The 12,053-nt window shown below is 54.4% G+C and overlaps 1 protein-coding gene across 1 annotated transcript in view; it reads left to right on the top strand.

The window, feature by feature from the left end:
- The window catches only part of ZNF423 (zinc finger protein 423), a 327,316-nt gene that overhangs the window by 57,431 nt on the left and 257,832 nt on the right, over window positions 1–12,053 (top strand). Inside the window, exon 2 of the mRNA XM_032611804.1 lies at window positions 1,245–1,304. Coding sequence (XP_032467695.1) covers window positions 1,245–1,304 — 60 coding nt within the window. The remainder of the gene's footprint in view (window positions 1–1,244; window positions 1,305–12,053) is intronic.

Here is a 12,053-nt window from a genome sequence, read left to right as displayed (position 1 = left end):
ACATTTTTGGCTTAAACAAAGTTCCATTTTACAAAGTCCATAACCCAGCTTTAATATTATTACATGCCCTAGACTGGGATTAATTCCAAGACAAGAGCTTTAGTATACGGTATAGAATTTCTCCCGTGTTCTCCTAGTGCATGGCCTCCACGGCCACCAGCCTGGTCTCACACACCGGGCCGCAAGGTAGTGGGGACACCCCATCCCTCCCCAGCTTCATTCCGTGGCCTCTGGGGTGGAGTGGAGAAGTGATTTGCTTGCTTGCTTGCTTTTCTTTTTTTTTTAAAAATAAATTTATTTACTTATTTGGCTGCATTATGTCTTCGTTGCTGTGCGCGGGCTTTCTCTAGTTGCGGTGAGCGGGGGCTACTGTTCATTGCGGTGCACTGGCTTCTCGTTGTGGTGGCTTCTCTTGTAGTGTAGCATGGGCTCTAGGCGCACGGGCTTCAGTAGTTGTGGCACGCGGGCTCTAGAGCACAGGCTCAGTAGTTGTGGCGCGCGGGATTAGTTGTTCCGCGGCATGGGGGATCTTCCCGGACCAGGGCTCTCGAACCCTTGTCTCCTGCACTGGCAGGTGGATTCTTAACCACTGCACCACCAGGGAAGTCCGGTGAGTTGCTTTCTGATGTCACTGGCCCAGGACTGCTGACCACGGAAGAGTCGACCCCAGCATGTCCTGAGGTCTGTCTGTGGGTCAGCTCTCAGTGTAGAGGATAGCACACCATGCTTTGCCAACCTCTGAGAGTCACTTGTTTGTTTCTTGGAATAATCGAGAAAGCCTTCACATCTCGGTGGTGGTCTAAGGGCTCTTGGTAGGAGGTCAGTGTCTGGAGGACCAGGAGGAGGACTGAGTCTTCACTCCTGTGAGTGTCAAATGGCTTTATCTCAAGTGGATACTCTGATTATAGATAGTAATGGCCTGTCGCACTGTGTAGAGAAAGATTCTTACGCTGTGTCTTGTTTGAGGCAGTGCTGTGATCGATCTGTGATGTCTGCCAGGGGCACAAGGATGGGGGAACCATACAGATACAGCACTTATTTGCTGTTTATATTTTGTTCTGCTTATTTTACATCTCTGTGAAACCAACAAAGGCCTCTTTTGTAGGCTTGACCCCTTTGCCCCCTGATCATGGGTATTATAGGGACCGCCACAAGTGATCCTTCCTCCTTGCCCTGTGCCCCACCCCAGTGACCTGTTTGCACAGATTTAAAACTCACAGGCCCGTCTCTGTTCTCTCTTTTAGTTGAAGAGGGGGAGGCCTCGGACTTCTCGCTTCCCTGGGATTCCTCCGTGACAGCATCAGGTAAATGCCCAGGGGCTGGTGGGAGAGTTGGTGGGGGTCCCGGGGGGCAGGCTTAGGAACTCAGAAAGCCACCCAGCTGGTTATGGAGCATATTCTTCCTGTCACATTCCTATCTCCAGTCCAGATTACCCCGTGCAACACGATTTTTACATCAGTTCCATATGGTCAATAAAATCTATTACATACAGAGACCACTATGCCTTTATTCCCCTGGGGACTGTGTCTCCATCTTGTGGGCACATTCAGATGGGCCACCACACCCCGACTACACAGGCTTTTGAAGCTCCCTGCCATGGGCGTCGCTGTACATTCATTCCAAGCTAACTGCATAAAAGCCCTTTTAATAGGACATTTAAACTCCAATCAAAATCAGAATTCCTGTATTTGCCTTCCGGGAAGGGGCTGCATTGCACTCTCGGGCGTGCAGACCCGAGCCCAGGCCTCCAGGAGTTGGTAACAAGGGGAGGTCAGACTTGTGGGGTACCTGGCCATTGTGGGGTGATGGGGGTGACTTGGTAGTCAGGGGACTTGGGTTTTGCAGCTCAGTTCTGCCCTAGCTAAGTTCCTTCCTGTGCCTCAGTTTCTCCAGCTATAAAACAAGGTGATGAATGAGGTTTTTCTCACTGTAAAGTTCTGTAATTGGGAGCTGCCTATGGAGCTTGGGATGGGAACTGGCTTGGGGTCCTTGGGAGCTCCTGAGTGGAGGGCACGGTGCTCCTGTTGGCTGTGCATCCAGCGAGCACCTTCCTTGGCAGCAGGGCTCTGGCTTCCTGTCTGGCAGGGGCCAGGCTCTCCTGCCTTGTCTCCTGTCCCAGGATCCTGACCACCTGGCTCCGGCTCCACAGGGGAGAATCTTGGGCCTGAGAAGACCTACGAGGGAGTCATTTAGTCCCACCGCCTTCTCTTTTAGGTGTGGAAACTGAGGCAAGGAGGGAGGTATGATCTGGGTCAGTAGTTCCAAGAACGAGGTGTTAGGGAACAGGCATATGAACATTTAACACTTGAATGGTTACACACTGAATTCGTGATTTTATGGCCGTGTGTGATTTAAGATGATGCGGAAGTCATTTAAGTGAGAAAATGGAGTTGACAAAGTTTTAAGTAATAGTATGTGATGCTTGGAGTCAGCAAAAATCATGAAGATGGCTCCCAGATGACTGAAATTTGGGAAATGCTGGTATAGACTGGGCAGAAAGGGAGTGGGTCCCAGCACGCGAGCCCAGGTTCCCGGACTCCTAGTCCAGTGCTCTTTGAAGCAGGATCTGTTCTGATTGGAGAGTCTGAAGGGTCCTGGCTGGGTCCTGGCTGACCCAGGCTTGGGCACTGTTGTGTCTGCAGGTGCCTGGCCCTTGGTGACAGGGGCTCCCTCCAGGGCAGGGGCTTTGTCTAAATGCAGAATGGGGAGGTGCTCAAATTCTTGGGAGGAAGAGTCCAGAGTTAGGACAGGCCTTGGGGTCCACACTGGGTATGATAGGGGAAGAGGCCGTGTGGTCCCTGCCCTGTGGCCTTCTGTGCGGGAGAGATGCACTCCCCATGGCTGGAGGAAACACAGTGAGGTTATAAAGCTCCACATCTCATCCAGGCGCACTGACAGATTTGGGGGTCCACGTGCTCAGGCATGCAGCCAGCTCTGAAGACGGTCCCCACTCTGCTCCGAGCCCCCGCACCAGGAAAGCACCCAGCCTGGCCGTGTCCCTATAAAGTCGTCCCTCCCAGCTGTTTTCCCAGTGGTGTCAGTGGTGATAGGACAGTCAAGGACAGCCGCGGGGTGCCAGGAGGGCGCTGGCAGTGTTGCGGTAGATGGAGAGGCCGGTGCAGGGAGCGTCAGGCGCCTGGGCTGCATCCCTAGGGCCGGCCTGCAGAAGGCAGGGCAGTGCCAAGGGGCTGCATGGGGGCCTGCGTTCTGCGGTGCTCTGAGGCCACAGTGGAATGGCCAGCCCTCGGGCCTCCGGGGTGCTCGGGAGTGGCGAAGGTTGTGGGACTTGCCCGTTTCCAGCCAAGAGCTGAGCACGCCCCACGCGCGTGTGCGGGAAGAGGTGCACCGCTCCTTGTGAGTCCCTCCGGCCCTCAGGGACTCCCTGGTGCCAGTCAGCTTTGGATCGTCTGCTCGGAGATGGGGAAAGGGAGGGCAAAGCATCCCGGGCATTGGGTAGTCCACAGTCGGGCAATGGATTGTTCTGTTTCCTTTGGCCCGTTTCTGAAGATTTTTTTACAGAGCATTCATGTGATAAATTTTCCTTCCCAGTTCTGTTGGGCTTGGGCTGTTAAAGTCAGCTTGTATTCCCTGAGCACGGGACTTGTGAGATGGAGCAAATCCCGGGTGGCAGGATGAGGTCGGTTTGGGAGGCAGCCCTGGAGCTGGGCATGGATGTTTAGTGAACGCTTACTTGGTATGTGCCAGGGCATGGAGCAAAAGCTTTACCTCCAGTATCTCATTGGGCCATCATGACAACCCTATGAGGTGGGTGCTATTTCCAGAAGCAACTCCAGAATTTCTCCATGGGCTGGTTGGGGGCCGCCATCTGGTAGAGGACAGGGCCAAAGGCCTGGTTGAAGCTGCTTTAGTATAATGCTTTTCATTAAGCTGAGAAAATGTCACTTGGCTGCATCAGAAAATGGGGGCAGGTGCCAAAGAAGATTATGGGGGAGCAAAGCCTCCCAAGCCACCCTTGGCACTGTTACTGAGAATTGCTGTCCTCATTTGGCGGATAAGGGAAGGAGGCTTGGAGCCGTATAGTAGTGGATCCACAGTCCCCAGCCAGGATGCTGTGGAGAAGGGACTCGAACCTAAGTCCTCCTGCAGCCAGAGACTGGGGTTTAGCCTCTGCACCGCCTGACTCTGGCTGGTAGACAGCTGAGCAGAGACCTGAAGGCATCGTGGGGGCTTTGGGAAGGTCCCTGGCGTCACAGGACCCAAGGTGGCCATGGAGGATCTTTTAGCTCATCAGCCCAGAGGAATGCAGGGTGAGGTGAAGAGGGGGGGCGGAGAGCATCTTACTGGGAGTGCAGAGCTTTGAGTACCAGGCAGCTCCTCTTTGTGGGGACCCAGCCTGCCTGGGGTGCAAACTTCCCCTTGCCTGCTTTTCCTGGCTCTGGGAATGTGATGGAAAACTCCAATAAAGAAGCAGAATGCACAGTGGCGTCCGCTCCCCGTGGGTACCCTGTGGCCACTGCCCCCAGCAACAACCTGGCCTGCTTTGTCTGTGCCCTTGAGTCGGGGCCCTGACAGTCATGGGGAGCCCGGCTTGTCAGGGAGGGGAGTGAAGTGATCGGCTCACAGCAGTTCTCCCGCCTGGCCAGGGGGTCACGGGAGGAGGGAGCCCACTCTTGCCTCTCTGCTGGCAAACATGGGGCTGCTGATAGTGGAACCGGGGGAAGAAGCACTGCCTTCAGAGCCGAGGGACGGGAGTGCCTAGCAGGTGTGGGATTTTAAATCATTCCCATTGCGTCCTGTTTTTTCTTATCCATAAAAAGGAGGATGAAGGGACAATATCTTATAAAGAGACAATTTAAGTGAGAGAATTTTTTTAACATCTTTATTGGAGTATAATTGCTTTACAGTGTCGTGTTCATTTCTGCTGTATAACAAAGTGAATCAGCTATATGTATACACATATCCCCTTATGCCCTCCCTCTTGCGTCTCCCTCCCACCCTCCCTATCCCACCCCTCCAGGTGGTCACAAAGCACCGAGCTGATCTCCCTGTGCTATGCGGCTGCTTCCCACTAGCTATCTATTTTATAAGTGAGAGAAATTCTTAACCTGTTTTGAGCCACAGATGCCTTTGAGCATCCAAGGGAAGGAAGCGTGTGGATTCTCTTCACAAATGCACAGAGCATTTTGCATGTGATCTGGGGGGAGGCATCACAGATTACTCCCAAGCTCTTCCTCTTGCTGGCCCATGGGGTCAAACTCCTTAGAAGTGTGATGGTACTTTGTGAAAGCCCCGCAGGGGTCCCGAGCTCAAAGGCCCATCCAAGGTGGGCTGGTAGCACAGGTGAGCGGGCAGGTTTGGGGGGCACTGTGAATTGCGACCCAGGCCCTGCTACGGGGGCAGCCATCCCTCAGTGCTGATTGTGACAGGGCACCTGGCCCCAGAATCACCAAATCATCTGAGTTTTGGTGTTTTTTTTTTTTTTTTTTTTTTTTTTTTTTTGGCGGTACGCGGGCCTCTCACTGCTGTGGCCTCTCCCGTTGCGGAGCACAGGCTCCGGACGCGCAGGCTCAGCGGCCATGGCTCACGGGGCCCAGCCGCTCCGCGCCATGTGGGATCTTCCCGGACCGGGGCACGAACCCGTGTCCCCTGCATCGGCAGGCGGACTCTCAACCACTGCGCCACCAGGGAAGCCCAACAACTCGTATCTTTTTAAAGCAGCTTTATTGAGATATAGTATGAGGGTTCCAATTTTTCCACATCTTCACTAATATGTGTAATTTATCTTTTTTTTGGGGGGGGGGGTGATTCTAGGCTTCCTAGATGTGGAATGGTATCTCATTTGGGGCAATTCATATATCTGAAAAACATTGTTCAGGTCAAAGAGTGTCCTTCTGCCAGCTGGTTTCAGCGTGGCCACCGTTAGAAGGTTGCCCGGTGTGTCTTTACCAAGGTTCCACTTTCCAGGTTTGACTTTCCAGGCCTCTCTGCTTCCCGTCACCTGTCCCCAGCCCAGCTCAGTGGGGAGGCCCTTCCTCCCTTCAGTGCTTCCTCTCTCTTCCCTCAATCCCTTTTGCAATGAGGTGTCTGAGTGGCAGGCGCCAGGATGATCGGAAGCTTACCGTGTGGGGTTTCAGGGAACCAACCCAACAAACTGAGCTTTGCCTCCCTTCCCCTGGTCACCAAGTTTGAGCTGGGAGATGAAGGATCTAATCACAGTCTCACTGGAGCCTCCCACCTCCCTGGGCCAGGTTTCGGGACAGGTTGGGCTTCCTTCCACCATGGCTGCTCTGGACCAAGCTGGGGATGCAGTGCCAGAAGGGCCTGGGGGTGGTCTGGAGACGGAAAACAGTTAATTTGTTGACAAATACTCATTGTCAATGCCCGGGCAGGTTAGCCAGGTTTATTTCTGGCGTGGTGACACACACACACTTGTGGTTGGAGAGGAACACTCAACTGTTTGTGATGGCCCAGCAGCCTGAGACCTTATTGGTGTGATCGGAGTTTCAGGCCTTCCTGCCACGTTACAGGTCTCATTGCTCTGGTTAATGAAACCAACATTCCCATTTCTGAGCCACTTCTAGGAGCCAGTCCTCCTTCTCAGTGCTTTTCACATATAGAAAGTGAGGCACAGAGACGCTAATGACCTGCTTCAAGGTCACACAGCCAGGAAGTGGCAGAGCTGGGATTTGAACCCAGGCAGCTCAGGCATGAATGTAGCATCTAAACTGTAAATGGCAGATCTGCCTATGAGAATGTTGTTTCAGGCTCTTCATTTCAGGGGATCTAGAGGCTTGGGGAGGAGGGTCAGCTCAGTGCCCAGGTCCCTCCTGGGTCAGGTGGAAGAGTCTAACTAGGGCCAGGCCTCCTGGTTTGCTGCCCGGAAGGAGAGGAGGTGCCTGTTTTGAAGGCCTTGTGCACATTTCCCAAATTCAAAGGCCAGGTCTGGAAAACACTGGGTCAGGCTCTCTTTAGAGACTCCCACCAGCCTGACCCCAGCCCACCTCCCCTTGGGCCTCTGCTCATGACCGTCCTTGGGTGTGGGGCATGTGTGCGCTTTGCGGGGTCAGGGGGAGGCTGTGTTAGGGCTGCAGGCTCTGAGACCTGCTCGGCAGGGAGATTAGAGTGGCATCTGGGTGTCTGGTGCCTGGGGGGCCTCTTGGGGGAGGGATGCTGGAAGCCTTTCCTTTTCCTTTTCCTTTTAATCGGACTCTGGGTAAGCTGCGGGGTAGCGGGAGTGGTCAGTGCGCCCACCACGGACAAAGGTGGCAGCCTTCTCACCCCCTGCAGCCCTTTACATCCACGTTGTGACCAGTGGGGTGGACGGAAATGTCTGGAAGACTGGGCCTTTCACCGCAGGGAGTTGAGGCCCCTCGGTGCAGCCCAGCCTGCACTTCTGAACCTTCTCAGAGCTGCCTCCCCACCCCACTTGTGTTTTCCTAGAGCATGTATTTATTATTTCAACTACTTCACAGAGACTCCACCCACTACCTTGTGCTTCTACACACTCGCTGTTTACATTTCTCTTGGCCCCTTTGCCAGCTCCATCCGTGTATAAAACCCTTCTCTCTAGATGAAGTGCAGGGTGAATGCACCGGTGGGGTCCATATAGCCCCCATGAGCCCCGAGCTTCCTGGAGCCCCTGGATCCACATATCCTGCCCTTCTTAGCAGCTACATGGGGGTCTCTGGGTGGATGGGCATTCATTTTCTGAACTGCCCCTCCCTGCTGGACACTTGGACTGCGTTCAGTTTTGGAATCATAAACAATGCTCTGACCAATGTCTTTGTGTAGGTGGTCTTTTCCCCTTTGGAGTTTTTCTTAGGGGCTCCCAGGACCTTTAAACATTTTCTTCAATCCTCAAATCAAGGCTGGAGAGACTGTCTCCCTCTCTCCCCTCCTCTCCCCTGGGGTCCCTCACCCTGAATTCTTTCCTGAGTGACCGTCTTAACCTGGCTCATCAGTGAGGGTGTCCCAACCCCTTTCCCCACGATCCCGGGGCCGGCGACAGAAGCTGCCGGGTGCCCCTTGGCTTGGCTGGCGCTATCCACCTCCTGTGCTCGAGCCCCCAACCCAGTCACTTCCTCGACAGGACCAGGGGACATTTTAAAGGAGTAGAAACGTCCTGAATAGAAGTAGAATTTCTTTGCATTTTAAAGACTTAAGAAATGCGTTTTTATATGGGGCCAGCTGGGGAGTTTCTCATTAGCTCGGCTGGGGCGTCTGTGGGGAGTTGAGCTGACTGGAGCCAGGCAGGCTGGGTAGGAAGATGCGGTGGCCCCGAGCTCACCGGGGGGAGCGCGGCAGGCATGCGCTGGCTGGGCTGCACCGTGGACCCCTGGCCAGGCTGGCCGGGCTGTGCCTTTGTTAGAGCTGCTTCCCCCAGCACAGGAGGCCTCAGAAACCTTCAGGTGGTGACTGGAGCTGAGAGGTGGCCATTCTGTTACCATGGTGAGCAGTCCATGAGGTAGGGCGTCTGTGCCCTGTGTGCACACGGAGGCATACACTGTGTGTGTGTGTGTGTGTATGTGTGTGTGTATGTGTGAGTGTGCCCAGGTGCCTCGGCCCTGACTCAAACCCCTGGGGGCTCTGGGGCCTCTGCACCCCTCTGTGCGGCATCCTGGGCCCCTGGGGCTGACTTGGACCAGTTCTCCGAGGGGGATGTGGCGTTTCCTGCCCACCCTTTCCTCTGGCTCTGGACCAGCCAGGGGCCCCTGCTGGGCTGCACTGTGCGTCGCTTCCTCTGTGCCGTGTCTGCCGTGCACATGTGCGTGTGCACGTGTGTGCTGGTACCCAGGGTACGGGTGAGGGAGTGTGTGTGTGTGTGTGTGTGTGTGTGTGTGTGTGTGTGGTGTCTCTCTTCTGATTCCCTTTTTCCTCCCGCATGGCCTGGCTGATGGTTTCGCTGGAGTGAATCCAGAGTGGGGCTTGTCTTGCTGATTTCACCTCTCTGGGTGTACTTGCAGCTTCCTCAGAGGCAGGGACTCTGTGTCATTTGTCCTGTACCTGCAGGCTGGTGCACGGCAGCTGCTCTGCCATTGTACCCTTGCTCTTTGTAGCGAGGTTGCCTGCTCCCAGCCCCGTTGATTGAGGACTGTCCACTCCAGCAAGCCCGGTGTCCCCCTTCTCCTCTCCTGGTGCTCTTGGGCTTTTGGGGGGCATCAGTAATGAGGACTGTAGTGTTGGACGGGCTGGTCCTACTTTCTCCAGCCTTGAGTGCTCCCTAAGGTCCAGGACCCCACTGGTGGATGGTAGAAATCAGCAGTTTTTTGGTGACTGGAAGCCTGGCTATAAGCCAGGGCCACAGTCAGGTGTGTATGTGGGTGTGGGCCTGTAGGTGATGATGACTTTGTGCCTTAGGACTTTGGGGAGGTCTCTCCATGTTTTCCAGGCGTGGTTTATATTGGCTGAGCTCAAATTTGACCATATAGGTAAATTTGGTGATCTTGTTAAAAATGCAGATTCTGACTCAGCTGTTCTGGATGGGGCCTGGGATTCTGCATTTCTACCCAGTTCTAGAGTGGTGTTGATGGCTCACACACCACCCAGAGTAGCCAGGACTTAGAGGGTTTGATGAGTTAAGCCCTCTCGCCCACTCCCCTTGACCTTTGCTCTGGCCGGGCTCTCTGCCTGTGGAGCTCATCCTTCAAAGCTCAGCCTAAGTATGATGCCTCCTCCAGGAAGCATCCCATGATAGCCCTGCTGTAATTATTGTGTCTGCCCCTGAGCCTCGGGGGCCGCCCTGATCCTGGCCCTCACTGCCCTTTGCTTGGTTATGACGTTCCTTCTGTACGTGCCCGGTTCCCTTGCTTCTCTGCTCACTCCTTCAGGCAGTGACCATGTCTGATTCTCTGTGCTCCCAGACCCCAGCTCTGGCTCGGTAACTGACAGATACCTAGCAAATGTTTGCCAAGGTGGAGAACTTCACTTCTGCGTCTTCATCTGTGTTTTCCTTTAGCAGTTCAGGGCCAGAGTTTTGTTCACTTTGTTAAGAGCAAGAAGTAAGTTTGAGGTTGAGATACTTACTAGTTGTGTGACCTCGAGTAAGTTACTTAACCTCTCTGTACTTTCCATTTCCTCATGTGGATGGAATGGGGATACTTATCCTGCTTCCTAGGGCCATTGTGAGGATTATATGAGGGAATGCCTGTAGGTTAGCCTTAGCCCCTGAGGGTGGCACCTGGTGCTCTCCACTTTTATTCTTTTTTTTTTTTTGCGGTACGCGGGCCTCTCACTGCTGTGGCCTCGCCCATTGCGGAGCACAGGCGCCGGACGCGCAGGCTCAGCGGCCACGGCTCACGGGCCCAGCCGCTCCGTGACATGTGGGATCTTCCCAGACCGGGGCGCAAACCCGTGTCCCCTGCATCGGCAGGCGGACTCTCAACCGCTGCGCCGCCAGGGAAGCCCTCCACTTTTATTCTTGATAACACATTGATAATACATCAAGGGAAGCTTGTCTTGGAGCTTAGTTCAGCCTGGATCTGTGTGGTCAACAGAGGAGGCTCTGACGGGCCCCTCCCTTCCTCCTTCCCCTTGTCTCAACTGGCAGTCTCTAGGCATTGTCACAGTGGACAGGGCAGTCACGCCTTCATCCCCATGCAGGGTTGGGGTGGGACTGAGTCCTCAGGGGTCCACCCTGACTTAGCTGACCCTGGCTGGTGGGGCGCTGCTTGTTTCCCAAGTGGGGAAGGCTGGGTGTGGTTGGGAGTTGGCAGGGGTTGGTGGGCAGGGTCTGGTCTGAAAGGCAGAGGCTCTGAGGCTGTCATATGATCAGGCTCCTTCCCTGGGTGGAGCTTGATGCGTCCACTGTGCAGCCATGCACGGCCAGTAGGAAATGGCCAAGGTCGGCCCAATTGTGCCACCTGGCTGGTCCTGGCTTCCTGGGTGGGCACTCTGCAGGGCCCAGCTTCTGGGATGGGTATGGTGAGCGCTGTGTCAGCCACTGTCCTGCTGTAGGCTGTGGGCAGCCCACAGGGGTTAGGCGGTTGTCATCTCAGCTGACACTCTCTTAAAATTCTTGAGCATGAGGCGGGTGTGGGTACGTGCGCATGTTCTCTCTCTCTCTCTCTCTCTCTCTCTCTCTCTCTCTTTCTCTCCACGCACGTATTAGGTTGAGCTTGTCTAGCTGATGCCTGCCTGGTTCAGAAAACCATTATTTTGCCCACACTGATAATTCTTTTTTTCCTTTGTTGTGGTTGGTGCTTTAACTGATGGCCGCTGGCCATACTTGGTAGTAGTTAGCTCATCAGACTGATACTGAATCCGGTAAATAGGAGACACTTGAACTTCTGCTATTCTCCTTCTCCGGGCTACACGCTTTGCAGACTGTGCAAGGTCGTGGAGGCAGGGGCAGTGCCCGCTCTGCTCACTGTTGTATCCTCAGCTACCATCATTATAAGCAATTGTAATAACAATAACAAAAAACAGCCATCTAGTGAGCATTCGCTGGGGCCAGGCGGGGGCCGTGTACCTGACATGCGCCCTTCGTTTAACCCTCCTTAACCACAGCTGGTAGGAAGTAGTATCGTTCCCGTCTCACAGATGAGCAGTTGAGGCTCAGAGAGTTTGAGAGACAGGTGCAGGCTTTCACCGCTGGTCCGGGCCAGAGCAGCATTTGAACCTGGATTGGTTTTGTCTGAGTCCAGGGCCCACTCTTCCGTAGTTGCTAGTTCACAGCGACCTAGGACCCAATGGAGATGTAATGCATCTTTGTGGGATGACATCCCAGAGGATGTGCTAAGAACCCTAAAGAGGTCATGGTAGTGACACACCACTAGTGAGAGGCCGCCAGGGCCAGTGTGGGAATGAGTGACTGCTGACGGGCACAAGCCCGGCAGTGCTCTTCAACAGTGGCACGTAACAATGACAAGTCATTTTGCGTGCATGCTTGTGTGCACACTTGCTCACAAACATAAGCACGCGCGCGCACATTCACACGCACACACGTACACCCCCCCCAGTGCACACGCTCACACAGCGCACGTATACAGACATTCACGTGTGTTCCTCCACACCTCACGTGCCACACACGTGTGCACGTGCGTGCATTGAGTGTGCTCACATGCACCCACATGTACACACTTACAAACATGAGC

Source organism: Phocoena sinus, chromosome 19 (genome assembly GCF_008692025.1).
Source record: "Phocoena sinus isolate mPhoSin1 chromosome 19, mPhoSin1.pri, whole genome shotgun sequence".
NCBI classification, from domain to species: Eukaryota; Metazoa; Chordata; class Mammalia; order Artiodactyla; family Phocoenidae; genus Phocoena; species Phocoena sinus.
Note: the sequence above shows the minus strand (reverse complement) of the source record. Positions and strands in the feature narration are given on the sequence as shown.